The sequence below is a fragment of the Miscanthus floridulus genome, chromosome 9 (assembly GCF_019320115.1).
Source record: "Miscanthus floridulus cultivar M001 chromosome 9, ASM1932011v1, whole genome shotgun sequence".
NCBI lineage: Eukaryota > Viridiplantae > Streptophyta > Magnoliopsida > Poales > Poaceae > Miscanthus > Miscanthus floridulus.
In genome coordinates, this window is record NC_089588.1 from 16,083,404 (window position 1) to 16,101,671 (window position 18,268).

General features: G+C 44.7%; 1 protein-coding gene across 1 annotated transcript; it reads right to left on the reverse strand.

Moving 5' to 3' along the window:
- Positions 1–627: 627 nt before the first annotated feature.
- On the reverse strand, positions 628–4,200 carry LOC136481435 (cytochrome P450 90A4-like). Its single transcript, XM_066478780.1, has 7 exons — positions 3,343–4,200; positions 2,944–3,228; positions 2,107–2,193; positions 1,872–1,950; positions 1,641–1,747; positions 1,193–1,329; positions 628–1,004 (listed from the first exon to the last, which is right to left on the reverse strand). The coding sequence occupies exons 1-7, from the start codon at positions 4,096–4,098 to the stop codon at positions 899–901; spliced, it is 1,557 nt and encodes a 518-aa protein (XP_066334877.1). The 5' UTR covers positions 4,099–4,200; the 3' UTR covers positions 628–898.
- Positions 4,201–18,268: the final 14,068 nt, after the last annotated feature.

The following is an 18,268-nucleotide window of genomic DNA, read 5'->3' on the forward strand; positions in this document are numbered from 1 at the left end:
CAGTTGTTGTTTTCATCAATGTTCAACCTCTGTTTGCATATTGGTTTCCAGCCCAAATCAAACAGTCAACAGTGTTTTTCTCTCACAATAAATTAACATCAGACAATCCAAATCAGCTCAGAAACCAACCAACAACCAGATCGGCTATATACACACAGCCAGCCGTTCTGACCACACACTAGTACTGGTAGTAGTAACAGCAGCAGCTAGCAAGCTACTAGCTCCTGCAGCGTCCTGTTGCCACTCAACAATCAACAGTCATGGAGCATGCAGTACAGCTACAGCAGCAGGCGAACGCTGAACGCATGGCTGCATTTATTTATTCAGCACTGAAGACTGCAACGGAACAGAACAGAGCACACGGTCCCTCTCCACCACACTGTGATCCCCATCTCATTCTAATCTACGGAGATGCTTGTGTTACAGACTAACACAACAGTTAGTAGTTCTCGTACGACGCTGACGCGCTTGACAAAGACACTTCGCATTGCCGATAGATCAATGGTATGGTATGCATCTTGCCCCCACCACCACCGAATTGGTTGCAGTACAGCCACAGCACGATTGACAGTTACAGTACAGTACAGCCATAGGAGTGACAGTGGTACACATACAGCAGAAGCAGAGTAAAATGCATGCTTGCTCTCTGTAACTGTAACCAGGACGCGTTTCATAACAGTTTTTTTCGGGGTCTCATTTTACAAGCAAAACGAGTTTGCTGGCTGCTGTCCCGCACCAAGTTACAGGCCAAGAGAAAACAGAGAGAAAGAGAGATAGGAACAGAGTGAGCGAGAGAAATCACACTAACTACTAGCGACGACATCTTTCTTATCTATGCTTAGCCTTGCCTTCCTCCGAAGAAGATAAGGGTAACAAACAACTGGGAACTAACATGAGGTCAGAAATCATCATAATCCGGTCGCCGCCGCAGGTTGATGGGGTATCCTTTGAGGGTCCGGGTGGTGGGGAAGAAGACAATCCTGTCCTCCTCAGCTTCTTCCCAGCTGCACATTGTTCATTGGTCAAGACGCACAATTCAATTCGATCAGTGTGAGTGAGTGAGTGAGTGACATCCACCCAGTTTCGAGCACACAGGCGAGCTGAAACTCCACCTCAAGATAATGTCTACTCCACCCTATCTATGGCGGTAGGATATGGAGTGCACGGAATGCAAAGATAAGGATGGGGTTACCTAAAGCGCGTCACGAGATGGTGGAGGAAAACAGAAACCACCACCCGGGCAAGCTCGTAGCCTGGGCACAGACGAGGTCCGCCGCCGAAGGGAGTGAATAGACTGGCCCCTTCCGTGTTCTGAACCTTATTCTTGCTCTGCACATGCAATGGGAGCCATGAATTGTTCTGCGTGTCTGTATCTTTTATAGAAATTGTTTCACGTATAAGCAACTCAGCATGCCTAATATCTTGCTTTTGATCGTAAGCCATATATAGCAGAAAGTGTGTTTGTTTTGGATTGAGGAATAGAGTTATCTAAGCCAAATATCTTGCTTTCGATCATAAGCCATATGTAATAGAAAGTGTGCTTATTTTAGATTGAGGAAGGAATAGAGTAATCCAAGGCAAGCACATAACAGAGAATATGTAGAACAGCATAGCAATATTCTGAAGGCCATATGAAGTACCTGCCATCTCCAAGGGTCAAAGGTCCGAGCATTCTCGTAGTGTTCGAGGTTAAGGTGCACAGCTCGGAACGAAGCGAATATTTTGCAGCCCTTTGGAATAACGTAATCTAATGAACAAAACAGAATGTTATTAAAGAACGAATGAATATCTCAGCTGGTAAAAACTTGGAAGACTTAAAGATAGTTTCTACAGAAATAACCTTTAATAAAGATAGTTTCTATAGAAATAACCTTTAAAATGAATATCAGTGTTTGCACGCCTGAACACCCCGCTAATTAAGTTAGCCACACGCAGTGTTTCACTTATCACCTGCAAAAATTGGAATATCCGACTGTGCTCAAATGTTCTTTTCAAGAGAGATAAGTTTATTGCAAAAAATGAAACAGCTAGATGGCATTTTGCCTTTCCCATGGTAGAGCAAGAAGGTGATTTGAAGAAATAAAACAGGGACTCCATACTGCTTACACATTGTGTAAATGGCATCGACTTGTAATCGATCCATTCCAGAGGTTGGTCCTTGCCTTTTATGCCTCTGATATTGTCATGCTCTTCCTGTAAATAAATTCAGCAAATATCTGGAATAAATTTCACATGTTCTAAAGCAGAATAACATTTGGACCACAACGCACGATTATGTAACTGAAAATAAATAAAGATTCCATAAGGTGGCTTAAAATTCAGATCCAGTCTCGCTATGATGTTGCTACTATTCTCACTTTCTGCTTGTTCATTTGGATAGCCTTGGAATCCTTCCAAGTACAGAGGTGGATGAGAAGGAATAAAGCGCTTTTATTTATGCACAAATAAGAAAAGATGGCCCAGGAATAATTCAGTAGGAGTTGTGTGCGTAGCAGATTCATTCTTGGACAAGGTTCAAGGAAATAGACAACATCACATCAGCACCTATTGCAGGATGCTTATAGAGAATCAAGCAAATTGGGTGTAGTAGCAACAACTTTGCAATAAACAAAACTGACAGATGAACTAAAAAATTGTACTAGAATTCCACCTAAAAACAGAATCCGGGCGGCCACCAGACTTTCTTTTGGACAAGAAGACCATCGAGTAGTATTGATGTATGACAGGTTAAGGTACTCTACTTAAACTATAATGTCATATTACGAAATCAGTTGACGTATCCTCCCCAATGTCCAAGCCAATTCAACTGTTGGCAGTCCCTACCACCTCCACCACCCACACGTGCACAAGGATTTGTGCTACTACCACCGAACATTCCAACACAGAAGAATTTCTAATTGCCAAACAAATCTCTCATGATTGATGATTCTTAGTGATATATACCTTCAGCTGCGCCAGTGCAGTGGGCGTCTCGGTGAGGAACTTGACGGCGAGCGTCATGAGCACGGAGGTGGTCTCGTAGCCGGCCACCAGCAGAGACAGGCAGAAATCCACCATCTCCTCCACGGAGAAGCTCCCACCCTCTGCTTCGAGAAGCTCCTCCACCATGTCCTTCTTCTCCCTCTTCTCCTCATCCTCCCCATTTTTACTGGCGCCACCGGTCTCCGCCTTCTCGTCCATCCTCTTCCTTACCACCTCCCGAAGAGCTCCGGCCACCTTCTTCCTCGCCTGAATCGAACAAAAAAATGCATCTTTATATCAATTCGCGAATGCAATGTTGCATATATACTAGTAGGGGAGAAAAAAATGGGGAGAAGAAGGAAGGCAGACGGGTTTGAGCACCTTGAGGGCCTGGCCGTAGGCGGTGAAAGGGAGGAGGTAGGCGAAGGGGAAGGGGATGGAGAAGAAGCCGTCGACGAGCTTGACGTACTCGCGGCGGACGCTCTCGGTCCATGGCCCGGGCTCGATGCTGACGAGCTGCCAGACGGTGAGGTTGAAGGTGATCTTCTTGGCCTCGTCGAGGAGGCGGACGGCGGGGGCGCCGGGGCGGCCCCAGTCCCGCATGGTGGCGAGGACGAGGCGGTCGATGTGCGCCAGCAGCGGCGGCGAGGCCGGACGGCCCAGGCGGGTGAGCGTGAGCGAGTGGAGGCGCTTGTGCGCGGGCCCGGCGGTGAGGAGCAGCGAGCGCGGGCCGAGCAGCGTGGCGATGGAGGACGGGTAGCTGCAGCTGACGGCGCGGCCCTCGGCGGCCAGCAGGAGGCGGTTGAAGGCCGGGTCGGCGGAGAAGACGGTGCGCTCGCCGAAGACGTGCGTGGTGAACACCCCGCTGCCGTGCCGCGCCACGCGCTCGTCGATGAACGGCTCCGGGTTCGGCGTCCTGTAGGCCGCGATGAGGCGCAGCGTCTCCCCGATGAGCGGCAGCCCCGTGCTGCCCGGCGGCAGCCGCGCCGCCGCCGACGCGGACCGCCGCCGCCGCCCCGCCGACGCCGCCGCCCGCCCGCCGGCCAGGAGCAGCAGCCACCCCAGCGCCGCGGCGGCCAGCAGGGTCGTCGCCGCGGCCAGGAGGAACAGCGGCGGCGGTGGCCCGCCCGCGTCCATGGCAGTGGCCTTGGGTTGGGTGCGGGTGGAGTGGAGCTCGTGCGCGTGTCGGGGAGTGACTGAGATTGAGTTGATGCGGTGCCAGAGATGGAGAGGAGATTCTTTGACGCCACCAGCCAGACCAAGGTGGAGGATGTTGTGGGGGCATTTATTTATAGGCTTTGGCTGGGTTGAGTTAGTGAAATGAAATTTTTTTTTATGTTACATTGGAGGTTTCGAAAATATCAGAAGAGGTTTTTGGATACTAATAAAAAAACTAATTATATAGCTCGTCTGAAAACCACGAGACGAATTTATTAAGCCTAATTAATTCGTCATTAGTGCATAATAATTACTGTAGCACTTATGGCTAATCATGGACTAATTAGTTTTAAAACATTCGTCTCGCGATTTCCAACCAAACTGCACAATTAGTTTTTTTTCGTCTATATTTAATACTTCATGCATGTGCCGCAAGATTCGATGTGATAGTTTGGGGTGAAAATTTTTGGGAACTAAACCAGGCCTTTGTATAGATGGCTGATAATAAATTTTGGCAATTTTCTTTTTGATGGAAATATACTCCCTCGATTCTATAATCTAATATAATATACCAAAATTTAAGAGGCACTTAAATGACACATATACCATGGATTGTACCCCATTAAAAAGTTTCTCCTAATATAATATACCCAATTTAAGTATCCTAATATAATATACCAAAGTTTAAGAGACACTTAAATGACACATATACACTATATTTTACAATGTTCTTAATTGGGGTATATTCTAAAAATTTTAAGACAACTTAAGAGACACTTAAATGACATATATACCATGGATTGTACCCAATTAAGAAGTTTCTCCTAATATAATATACCCAATTTAAGTGTCTCCTAATATAATATACCAAAATTTAATAGACACTTAAATGACACATATACACTATATTTTAGGATGTTCTTAGTTGGAGTACATTCTAAAAATTTTAAGACAACTTAAGAGACACTTAAATAACACATATACCATGGATTGTACCTAATTAAGAAGTTTCTCCTCATATTATGGTTTCTTTTTTTACAAACTTTGTCAATCTAAGTATAGTTATTATATAAAATGCATTATGTTTTAGTGCAAACTTCAGAACAATACAATATATTTCAGAACGAAGGAAATATGTTTGCCGTAAAAGATTTTTGCAGTTTAATATTGAGTTGTGGGGAGATGGACCATGGATAAAGTTTTATTAGAATAATGCTTGTTTACTTTCGTCCAAAAGGGAATGTATGGCACGGCATGGGGGGCAGTGTGGCAATGCTGGTCAAAAGGGGCGAGGAATGTTTTCTTATTTTTCCCTTTTAGAAAAAGAAAACCCAAACCATGTGAGGGATAAAGTTTAGTACTGTAAGAAGGATAGAGAAACGGGGCCACTTTGAATCCTCTTTCCAAGCGAGGATTTTTAAAACGTGCAACTGCAGATTCATATGCTCCCCTCCTTCAGAAAAAAAAAAATCATCCTAATCAGTGTTGCCACACATTAGTAGGCTATATATACACAGTGTATACGGGTTACATGATTTATATAGATTTCATTAATAAAATCTATATAAATTTAAAAAATTTAGGATGTGAAAATTGCAAATGTACCATAGAGTGAAGGCATCACTGCTTAGTTCATTATGGTGGCAAACATCAAATGGAGTACTTCATAATTCTCACAAGATAACACGAGATACGGTAAATGAAAAAGATAGAGAAATACTTATTGAAAATCTAAAGCGAGATAATATAACCACGTCCTTTCCCATAGCCAGCCATGAATGTGACGACTAAAATGGCCCATTACACATCTTAAACCTCGAGTTTTTTTTTCTTCTCGATCGGACATATAGCCTGTTTTTCGTTAAGAGGAAGTAGAGGTAGTTAAACAATTACAACAACAGACATCCCGGTAATCCCAACATTATCAAAACCCCAAGCACCCGATACAAGAAAAAGCAAGAAAACAGCAAGAAAAGGCGAAAGGGAGAGGACCCTTCACCAAAGACCTAACCGAACTGAACTTGCAGGAAAAAAATTCAACGCAAAGGCTGCCCACTCAGAAAACGAAGCCGCGGTGGCAAAGCATCCATCGGAAGAACTAAGATAACGACGACAACAGTGACCAGGTAGCCGCTGTGATCAACAGCCGAAAGAACCCAGATAACAACGACAACAGCGACCAGCTAGCCGTTGTGGTCAACCGAACGACTGCATCGACAACTCCAACAGCGACCAGGGAGCCGCTGTGAACCGAGCGACTGCACTGGCAACATCAATAGCGACCAGGTAGCCGCTATGAACCGCGCGACTGCAGCTGTAACGTCAACAGCGACCTGGTAGCCAATGTGACCAGCCGAACGACCGCAACGGCAACATCAACTGAGGTAGGGCAGACCGATGAGAAGAGTAGAATGAGGCACACGCAGGCACAAATACAGTAAGAAGCGACATCCGGCGAACGGTGTGGGAGGAGCAGGCGGAGTGCAACAACAAAGCCTTGAACAAGGGAATGATATCTGCGGACTCAGGCACCCAAGATGGACTTTCATCCCCAGACTTGCCCCAGCAACCCCTAGCGATGAACCGAAAAATGACGATGCCTCCAAGAAGGTGATGACACTAGCGCGCCACCGTCGTCGGCCCAAGGCAAGAAGCCTGGTGGGATTTTCATCCGAAGACTGTTAGCCGGCCACAACAGACTAGATCCGATGGACACCCGTCATAGGCGCCAGACCCTCATAGCGCAGCCTAGACACCGCAGTCGTGGACGCCGACATGACCAAGGTAGGCACGGCCTGGCCGCCGCGGCATCGCTGCCTGCCCGCCGTTGTTGGCAGGCACGGGGAGGCAGCCGCAGCTGTAACATCCTCGGTGTTACACCCTAAATCATTTACTAAAACATGTCATGAGCATCATACTTGTGTGTTAATACATGTGGTGAAGTGTGTAGATCAATTTCTGTAACTCAAAATGAACAATAAAAATGCTAAACGAAAGTTGGTTCGATGGTTCATGCATATAAGTAGGGTTTAAAACCAATTTTTATTAAGCAAAAATACTATAGAATATGTGTGTGATATTTAAATAAAGTTGGAAGTGAAACTTTGTAGAAGACAATGAAATACTTGTTGAAAAAGAATATTGCTAAGTAATATTTTCAGTAGCTTAGAAATGCAATATGAAATTAAGATTAGCTAAAACGCTTAGAAAATTTCTGTCTGTGGACAGCTAGATGCTGCTATGTTTAGCAATTTATTTAGAGAGATTGGGTTAAGGAGTGGTGTAGTGCTATGATTCGATTTAGTAGTTCCATATGCCATCTTGAGTGTAGTGAAGCCGGTTTAGGTTTAGGAGCAACGGTTTTGTCGTGATCAGCGCTTTAAAATTTGTGCACGTCACAGCTTTGTGTTGTCTGGCGCTGTGCGCGTGGTCACCACGCGTGGTCGACCCGCGTCGCCATGCAGTTGTGCCATGTGCATGCGTGGCCGCGCACCGGCTGGCCATGGCCGCCGTGGCCTTGCCATGGCTTGGTCGCTCTGGCCGCACCGCTTGGCCACCGGTCCGCTCTACGCCCGACCGCCCTTGCCTTCATGGCTGCCGCGGGTGCTGTTGCTGCCTCCACGCCCGTGCCGCGATGACACCACTGCTTCCACCGTCACATCACCACGCTGCGCGCCTACAGCTGCGCTGCACCGCTGGCCCACCTTGACGCTACGCGCACGTGGCCATATCGCCGTTGCCTTGCCATTGATGGCAATACGGCACGCGTGCCACGCCGGTCGCGAGCGTGCATGTCTATCGGCTAGTGCCTGGCCACGGGCTGCGTCGGTAGCGCCAACCGTGTCTCGCCAAAGCACGCCCATGCTGAGTCGTTGGATGCCCCTCCCTCACCGCTCCCTCGCTCTCTCTCTCTCTGTTCTTGTTTCCCTGTCGCTGTCGAATCGCACCGGCGCCGCAGCTGTGAGGGGTCACCTCTCATCAATCCCTCTTGTCCATGCCTCTGCCCTCACATCCCCTCTCTAGCCGCCCCTATCCCTCTTTGATTGCGGCTGAGCCAAGCCTCAATTTTGGAGCTTCGCCCCACCACCGCGCCGTTAAGACCCGTCACTGCCCGCGCCATGGCTAGCCTCCACCACTTCACCCCGCACAAATTCCTCTGCACCACTAGCTCGCCTTGGCTCCCTCTCCACCGTGCGCATGCCAGTGGGAGCGCTACCACCTCCCCGTCGCCGCTAACGTGGCCGTGTCCGCCGCGGCTCGTCGCACACATGTGGCCAGCCTTGCTCAAGTAGTCGCTGGCCGAACCACCGCTTCGGCCAGCTTCGCGATGTGCCCCTAGTGCTTATCCCCTTTCTCTACCGTCATGTTAGCGCTGTAGCTTGTCGGGATGACCGCGACGCTGTCGTGGGTGGCCGCACGTAGTGGCAACTCGCTCCAGTGCTCCCTGTTGCTCTATATCGCCGCTTAGGGTAGGCATTAGGGTCATAGATGGGGTTCGGCTTGTTAGTTGGGTCGGTCGAGCCTCAAGTGGCCGACATACCGCCTAGTGCCACCGTCCGCCGCGCCCGCGAACGTGGGGCATCTCAGGGACCTCTCCGGTGCGAAGGTGAAAAGATAGGAGGGCTCCGTTGCAAAGTCGTTGTCTATAGAAATAGTACGTGTAGTGTTCACGATATTATCTGATAACGTGTGGTCATTTTTGCAAGAGTGCCAGCGCGCCCGGGCTCCCCGCCGTGGGCCTCCTCCGCACGTGGGCCGCGTTGGGCCGAAATTGGTTTATTCTTTCATGGAAAATAGAAATAGCTTTTCATTTTAATTCTGAGTTGAACTTTTGTAATTAATATAAAATAATGTAGATACCCAAAAATTGTGAAACTAATTTTGTTAGGTTCCCAAAAGCATTGTCTACCTATTAGTATAGTTAGTTCATACATATCTATGTGGTTGTTAAGGAGCATTAAAATAGTTGAGATGCTTAGTATTATTTCGATTAATAATTGTAGGAATTTTTATGGTAGATTGGTGATAGCAAAAACCCTAAAATTTTTATAGTAGCTTCATTGTATTATTATGTGCTCACTGTAATTTTTGTAGCCCTAAAATAAACTACTTAATATGGTAGCTAAATACCCATTAAGGCTAAAGGAATAATGGCATGATATTGGTTTATAAAAGTTAAGCACTTGTAGGGTGAGCTTGAAATCTATTTGGTAAAGATAATGATTAGCTTAGTATCTTAGTCATTAGAGCTAGCTTAGTAGCTTAGCACGTGTATTCTTATTTTAAGAGTTGTTGTTGCCAAAATATTGTGTTGCATCATCATTGCATACATGTAAAGAATGAGTTGGTGGAGTTTGTGACCCCGGAGAGCAAGAGTACGAGGAGGTGATTGAGGAGTACGAGGAGGAGGTTCTCGTATAGGAGGAAGCCCCATAGCCACCGACGACTGACATAGCTAACAATCCGCCTACCCAAGGCAAGCCCCGGTGTATAACCCTTATTTTGAATAATCACTATATATATATATATATGTGTGTGTGTGTGTGTGTGTGTGTGTGTGTGTGTGTGTGTGTGTGTGTGTGTGTGTGTGTGTGTGTGTGTGATGTGCATTTACGTTACATGATTTATATTGAAACTACATGCATAGATAAACCTACTTATGAGTCCTACTAGCATAGGTCGAATAGCTGCTATGCTTAGGCTATCGGTAGCGTGAGTAACCTGTCGTTACTCACAATATGTGATTATTATTATTACTCTCATGATAAAATGGTGAAAGAAAATGGAGACTGGACATGGATATGGTACGGGTATTGGTTGGTGTAATAGGTTGTGTCCCGCGGCCAACGGGGCATAGCTTGGTTATACTATTTTTCCTGTCCATGTCGGTTAAGGGCCATCCGTTGCTATGGATGGTAGTCAGGTCATAGACTTATTATCCTGAGCACATACTTGCTTATGGGAGCGGGAAGGCTCATTGCTCTCTTGTCGTGGGTTCCTTCTCTTTTCGGACCGACTGATTGGAGGTGGGGATGGTGAAGGTCTAAACACCACACTGAGTCTAGGACTCAGGAGTGAGGGCTTGGAGTCCAAGTTTGGATGGGAACTTGGACCCCTTGATAGAAGAGTGGTGGATTAGTCTTGCTTGTGCCTGGGGTATAAGCGGGGCGTGTGTTTCGGGGTACCTAGCTGGAATACATTGGTTCACAAATCACCGTGTGTGATATGGTACGACTTGGCTATGGTCTAGCACTGTAGTAAGAATTGGAAGATGAAAGGGGATGAATGGATCTGATTGCTCAACTCTTGCTTGAAAGTAGAACATGTGCTTACATAGAATGGTTAGCTAATGAACTAATCATGACTGCTAATAAAACACATACATAAGGATTCACTACTAGTAATGCTTTTCGCAAAAAAGAAACCCAGCAAAGCATAAAGCTTATCATATCCTTTGGAGTTGGGAAATTATTCCCACTAGTCAAGTAAGTCTTGCGAGTACATTGTGTACTCAGAGTTTATTTACCCCTGTTGCAGGTGCAGCTTGAGGAGTGGCTATTGTGTGGAGGATTCTTTTGGTGGGCATAGACGGATCCTTGTATCTTATCGTTAGATGTTTATTTTAATTCCGCTGTTTAAATTCTGCACTCTGAACTTGGTATTGTAATAATGTATTTTCGAGAACTCTTGTTGTATGAAATGGACTAAGTATTGTAAACTCAATCTCATTATTGGATTCTGGATGAAAAACGAGGATTGTTTGAGTTCTCCCTTGGGGTGTGCTCGACGGAACTATCCGATGTAGCCAACTTTCGGGGTGCTTAGTGTCTAGTAGAAGACGAGCGCCTCCGAAGGTGTGCTATTTTGGGTGGTTCTGCCACAGTAGCCTTGGCCGACCGCCGCAGGTGAGCCACCAGGCTATTGAGGCCACCGAACGTCGGGCCAGCCGCAGCACCCCTAGAGGTATCGATCTGGCCGTTCGCCGCCGCAAGTGAAGGGGGTGGTGGAGGAGCAAGAGGGAGGGAGTGTGCAGAAACCATGGATGGGCGCCCTTTTTGGGGACCGCCGCTGGCCACCGTCGCCGCACACCGGAGGTCTGCCCAGGAGGGGAGGCGAGCTTGGTGGCCGGCGTGGTCGCCCCTGAGTCGCCCGTTGGGGGCGCTCGGGGGAAAGGAAGGGTGTGCCCAAGTTTTCCAGATGGAGGTATTCTGCCAAGGTTGTTTCTACCTTAAACCTCGAGTAAAATTGTTTTTCCTGATTAGTAAAGTATATTTACACCATGTAAGGGCATACACGGTGATAGGTCCTAACCTGGTTCTCTAGATATAGGAGTTGTCTTCATCATGAGTTTGTGAGGCCGCTCCTACAAAGAAGCTGCCTCAATATATAGAACCTAGTCCTATAAAATAAAGAACCCATTGTCCCTCCCACGGTTTCTCTCTTGTCTCATTCTATCCTTGCAGGCTAGCCGTATCCGTATGTCCTCGGTGTCGTTGTTTCTCTGGTAGAGAGAGAGACCGACACTACTATAAAAAGCATTTGTAGGGGCGGCTGGTGATGATTTGTAGAGACGGCTCAGCCAGCTGTCCCTATCATACCGTCTCTACAAATCATGCATTTGTAGGGGCGGTTCCCAGACCGCCCTTACAAATCGATTTGTAGAGGCGGCTGGTGTTATCAATTTGTAGGGGCGGCTGGTACCAGCCGCTCCTACAAAATCGATTTGTCGGGATAGCTACAGTACCAGCCGCCCCTATAATATATATTTGTAGGGGCGGCTACAGTACCAAACGCCCCTACAGTACATTTTTCCGCCAAAAAAATTCAAATTACCAACATGTGCTCCCCAAATCATGCTGTGACGAGTAAAATACATGATCAAGTATCCTGACAAACTTGATTGTAATATTGTGGCCCAGAAAGATTGTTTAGGCAAAAGTTTCTAAACATCTTTTATAGTACAAGAATCACAATAATAACAAACAGACTCATATTATGATAACAAAACATATATCTATATCACAAAAAGACCAAGCAAGCACTCAAGTGCTAACAAAATAAAAAATAGAGGTAGTATGTGTAGTACAAGTAGATATGTCTAACATGTAATAAATTGGCAAAGAGGGTCAAAAGTTTCTTCTCATTTCATCAAGAACTAATAATTCAAACATTGAAATAAGCCCGGAGATGCAGCAAGTGCAGGTCGGCTTTGAAGGATATCGCACGGCTGAGCTCCGCTATTGCATCGTTCTCCTTGTGGCTATCCATCAGCACTGTGCAAATCAAAACCAAAACAATGCTTTAACCAGATTTATATGCTGTGCAGAGCAATACATGAAAGACATGAAAAAGATGTATCATTGTCTAACACGTTATTCATCATAGCACTTTCACAAAGACATGAGTACATGACATGAATAAGGAGTACTTTCACAGGTACAAGAGTTTTCACAAAGATGAGGTTGTTACACCTGTGCATATTTTTATCCTAGCACAGGGTGGCTCTAAGTTTAGCATAATCTACTTGATTCTAGGCTGCTGCACTAGTCAAAGTGGTGCAGGGTTCAAAACTTGTGACCAATTTATGTTAAGAAGAGGAATTCTGCAAAGTGATACAATCCAGGAAAAAGGACAAGTGTTTGCAGCGATAGTCCAATGAACTTCATGTTGAACAATAAAGAGAAGGTAATCACCACCAGGGCAAACAGAGTAAAAAATGAGTAATTAAGTGCACTGTGCTTAAAACAAAGTGACTGTGCCCCTCATACTTTCACCTGTACCCCTGTGCAGCTCAGCCCATAGTCCCATGGTCCAAGCACCCCAGAGAAACTAGTGACTGTGCTTAGTGCATTTACAAAGTTGAATCAAACTCACAATTTGACTGCAACCTTTCCTTCTATATAGAGTTATAGACCAACTACTGTCAATTATGTATGTTCTTTTGTAGAAAATATATGCAGTGCCATTACACAAACAACTACTCAAATTCCTAAGAATACAAGAAATGGTCAGTAACTTACCCCAGAAGTGGTGGAATGGCACCAACGACTGCCCCAACCCATGTATTAACAGGGTGTATTTGCTTCAACGGCGTATACACAAATGCGTACAGAACAAGATTAGAAGCTGCAAGCCCAGCTGCCAAGCCATTAGCCTGCACAAACCTTGCCAATTGTTTGCATGTTTAGTTCCAGTGTCAGCTTTCTATCTACTTCACAGCTTAGTAAATTTCAAAAGAAAGTAAAATATACATCTATAGAATGCAAAGAGAAAGCAAGAACCTTCCAGGCCAGCAAAGCTGTTCCTGCAACTCACACTTGTAGCCCACATGGCAGCATGTGCAGGACTAATGCGACCAGATGGCAGGGGACGTCGCATTGTCCTTTTCATTTGAGCATCATTTTTTATCTCGAACACCTGAAAGTAGGTGTTAATGATCAAATGAGTTGTCTTGGGGCAGCTAAAGTAAGTACAGCAAGTTCAACCAGGGTTATCCATGTTATTCTGGTTCCATGTGCTGAATTAGCATTTTCAAAACAGGAACAATGACAAGTGTGCACTGCCACAGATTGAATTTTGAAGAACTGTCTCAATTAAATTTACACACTCTAACTAGAAAGGAGTGGAGTGGTACTATCTAATGTTTTGGGTTTAGTAACGTAGCTGTTTTTTTTATATATTTATGCAATTTAACATAGTTGAGATTAGCTAGTGCAATATGCTCATGTAGAATTAGTATCAGCAGAAATAACATTTAGCATGCATACTCATGTAGAATTAAACATGAAAGATCAAACGTTTGCAGAAAAAGCATCAAAGGGGGTTAAGTTACACTACTGGAAACTCGTATTTTCCTGTGTGTGCGAAAACACACAGAAAAATACGAATGCCGTCAGAAAAATATTTTTCTGACGGTGTACCTTCAAAAAAATACACACGGAAATATAATGATAGAAAAATTCAATTTTTCTATGTGTTCGCCGTCAGAAACAATTTTTCTGTCGGTCTTACAAGCACAGAAAAATTGTGTTTGGCCAGATTAAAAATAAAATTTCTGTGAGGATATCTACACAGAAAAAAAGAAATAAACACACAGAAAATACGCGTATTTTTCTGTCAGTCTAGGTGAACTCACAGAAAAAAGAGTTAAACGCACAGAAAAATAATTTATTTTGAAACTATAGCAATAACATATTAAAATATATATTGTCCATACAGTAATTTTATGACACATCACAACATAATAAATACATTCATATGTGTCTAAATGTTCAGCATATTCATAGGTACATAGATTACATGCATCTGCCAATCCCAAAGCTTACAACCTTACACAGACCCTATCTAACCATCTGTCAGTAAGGTCATGGAACCAGGAACAAACAAGTTATACTAGATTTTCAATAGATATTGATCTATTTGACCTGCTATGCTGTAGTCGCCTTGATTCCTCTTTATGTTCGAAATCATCATCCTCATCATCAGAATCTTTATATGGAGTCATTATGTATGACTACAAAAGTTCAACAAACCACAGAGCAGAGAATTCGCAATTAGAACCTTTGCTGACACTGAAGTGAAATAACACTACCAAATGAAATCAAAGTAGCCCAATTGGAGAATCTCCATCATTTTCCCCATCAAAAAATAATATGTCGTCTTTGTATCCCAGCACTTTCTAAGACTTAAGATCTTGCAAGGTTCTTTCTAAGATAAAGCTAAGTGAAGACTAGAACATACCTCCTCAATACTGTTTGGGGTATTTTTCTGACAATGAGATCCAAAAATTGCAGGCCTCTCATCGGTTATCACAACCATTTCATTATGACCGTTAGTGGCCTTTCCTCCAAGGCCTGTCATTTCATCAACTTTTACTAGGACTTTCACCGCTTCAGCCAAATTCTTCTGCCGCTCCTTATTATCCTGCAATGACTTAAATGCTTAGTAACAAATATTTATCATATTAAGGAACACTTGGTAGACATAAACAATATAGCTTCTACTCACATGAGCTTCTGGATGAGCTTCTTTGTCATTGTTGGCATGCTTTCTTTCCATAGGTCGCATCTGTTGTTTTCGAGCTTCTTCAATGCATTTCTTTTTTCTCTCCTTTTCCCTCCTTTCCTCCTCATCCCTCTGCCTCTTCCTTGTTGCCACATCAGCACTGAAAGCATCTAGGCCCCTAGTTGAGTTTCGGTGATTAATGACAATACAAGATTACTATGACTAACGTATGTTTTCAGAGGCAATTAAGTTAGGTCATGGTAATAGCGATCGATGAGGCAATTAAGTTAGGTCATGGTAATAGCGATCGATTGGGCAATCGAGGTGGTCATGCCCCTACGATGGAAATCGTTTCGGTTTTCAAAGGATGGACAACGAGGTTAAGGATGGACTAGTTCTAAGTGTCGATTGGAGTTGGAGAGACACTTAGAGTAGTTTAGGACTTTGTTTTTCCTTTAGCCGTACTATTAAGGGGGGTATGGACGGGTAGCTTGACCTAGGTGAGTCTAGGGAGTTAGATGTGGTGCACACTTGTTAAAACTAGCACTAGGTAGCTCCAAAATAGCCGTTAGATCCAATGGAGCAAACTTCATTCACATATGATCGAGAGTTGAAAGTGAATGGAGGGTCAAATACTGACCGGACGCTGGCTCTGGTTTGACCGGACGCTGGCTCAGGGTCTGGTCAGTTCATTTGACCAAGGTGTTTGCGTCTAGTTTGACCAGACGCTGAGAGGTCAAGTGACCGGACGCTGAGAGGCAGCGTTCGGTCGACTCTAGTAAGGTTCTAGAGAGGGAAAATCATAACCGGACGCGTCCGGTCACACTGTAAACATTGGAGTTCGGGGTGTACTGACCGAAGCTTCCGGTCACCCCGCAGAGGCACATAACGGTTCATTTTTCAGCCCATGTTATAAATAGGGCCTCCACTCATGTGTGGGGGCACTTTTTGCTCATTCCAACAGCTGAGAAACACCTTAGAGAGTGCCAAGAAGAGCAAGGTCCTAGTAAGGTGATTGAAATTTGAGAATCCCAAAGAGAGCCCTCATTAGTGAAGATCAAGAGTAGCAAAGTATGCATCCACCTTCTCATTAGGCTTGTTGTGGTCAAGTGAGAGTTCGTGCTTGTTACTCTTGGTGATCGCCATCACCTAGATGGCTTGGTGGTGATTGGGAGCTTGGTGATCATCCAGAGAGCTTGTGGATGACCCAACTCACATTGTGAGCAGTTGTGGGTGATTCACCGCGACGGAGTGTTGAAGAATCAACCCATAGAGAGCACTTGATCCTTACGTGGATCAAGGGGGAGCTACACCCTTGCGCGGGTGCTCCAACGAGGACTAGTGGGGATTGGCGACTCTCCGATACCTCGGCAAAACATCACCGCGTTTCTCTCTCTCTCCATTTACTTTGAGCATTTACTTTGAGCAATTCAATACTTGTCTTTACATTCATAGAATTGCTATGCTAGAGTAGGATTGGAATTTAGGTTGCAAGTCTTTTGTGCGGTAGAACACTTAGAAACAGTTTCTAGGCACAAGGGGTTAATTGGACTAACCGTAGGATTTAATTGTTGCAAAGAAATTTAAAAATATCCCAATTCACCCTCCCTCTTGGGCATCTTGATCCTTTCAATTGGTATTGGAGCCTCGTACTCATGTTTTTAGGCTTTACCACCTAGAGCAAGATGTCTCACGGGGATGGACCTCCTCCTATCTTTGAGGGAGATGATTTTCCTTATTAGAAAATTCGCATGGAGGCGTATTTGGAAGCTCTAGATGTTGGTATTCTTAGAGCCGCCTCATAAGGCTTCCCAAAACCTTGGGATGCTACTCACCTACAAGGCGATGAGGTGAATTATGAGAAGTGGAATGCAAAGGCTCGAAACACCATTTTTAGTGGCCTTTGCAAAGATGTGTTCAATCGGGTGAGGAACCACAAAGACGCCCATGCACTATGGTCGGACGTTTGTGCGCTCCATGAGGGAACAAAGAGTGAGCGTGAGGAACGCTATCATCTTGTCATGAAGAAGCTCAACTCTTTTTGAAATGCTTTCTAAAGAATGTGATAATAAGATGTATTCACGTTTGAATGTTCTTGTAGAGGAAGTTAATGGGCTTGGACTCACTCAAATGCAACCATCCGATGTTGTAAGAAAGATATTGAGTGTCCTCCCCATTGACAAATATGGGCATATTGTGACCGTGCTACATCAAGGTGATCTTTCTACTGCTACACCGACACAAATCTTGGGAAAGATCAATGCTCATGAGATGTACATGCACATCACACCTCAAGATGGCTCATCCTCTATAAAGAAGAAATAAAAAGACTTAGCATTCAAAGTAAGCCAAGAGAAGGGCAAAGCAAGGCTTGAGTATGAGAGCTCAAGTGATGATGAAGTTGATGATGAAAGCCTTGCTCTCATGGTGAAGAAAACCGCCAAGATGCTAAAGAAGCTCAACAAGAGTGGCATCAAGTTTGATGGAAAGAAGAAGAAGTTCTTCACAAGCTCTAGAAGGAAGCCAATCTCCGAGATGGATTGCTACAATTGTGGAGAACTTGGTCATCTAGCTCACCAATGCACAAAGCCCAAGAAAGACAAGTTCAAGAACAAGAACAAGGGCAAGAAAGATGACTCAAGCAATGAAGATGAAGATGAGAAGAAAAAGAACAAGCCATACAAGAAGAGAGATGGCAAGAAGGACTTCCACAAGAAGAAGAAGAGTGGAAAGGCTTACATCGTCGGTGATTGGCTCACGGACATTGATTCATCTAGTGGATCATCCGATGATGATAGTGATGATGAGAAGGTGGCCGCTATTGCTATTAATTCATCATCATCATCACCGTCACCACCGCCATCATCCTCTACACACCTATGCCTTATGGCCAAAGGTGATGAAGGGTATCACATGATGATGATAGTAGTGGTGATGATCATGCTCATAATGATGATAGCGATAGTGACAGCGATGATGATGAATATGAGTCACCTACTTATGATGATCTTGCTAAATTGCTAAAGAAATACACAAAGATCATTATAAAGACTAGAGTTAAAAATGAAAAGCTTGAGATTAAGAATGATTCTCTTTTAGCTAAATGTGACATAGCCAAAAAGACTAGTGTTGAGCTTAGAGAAGC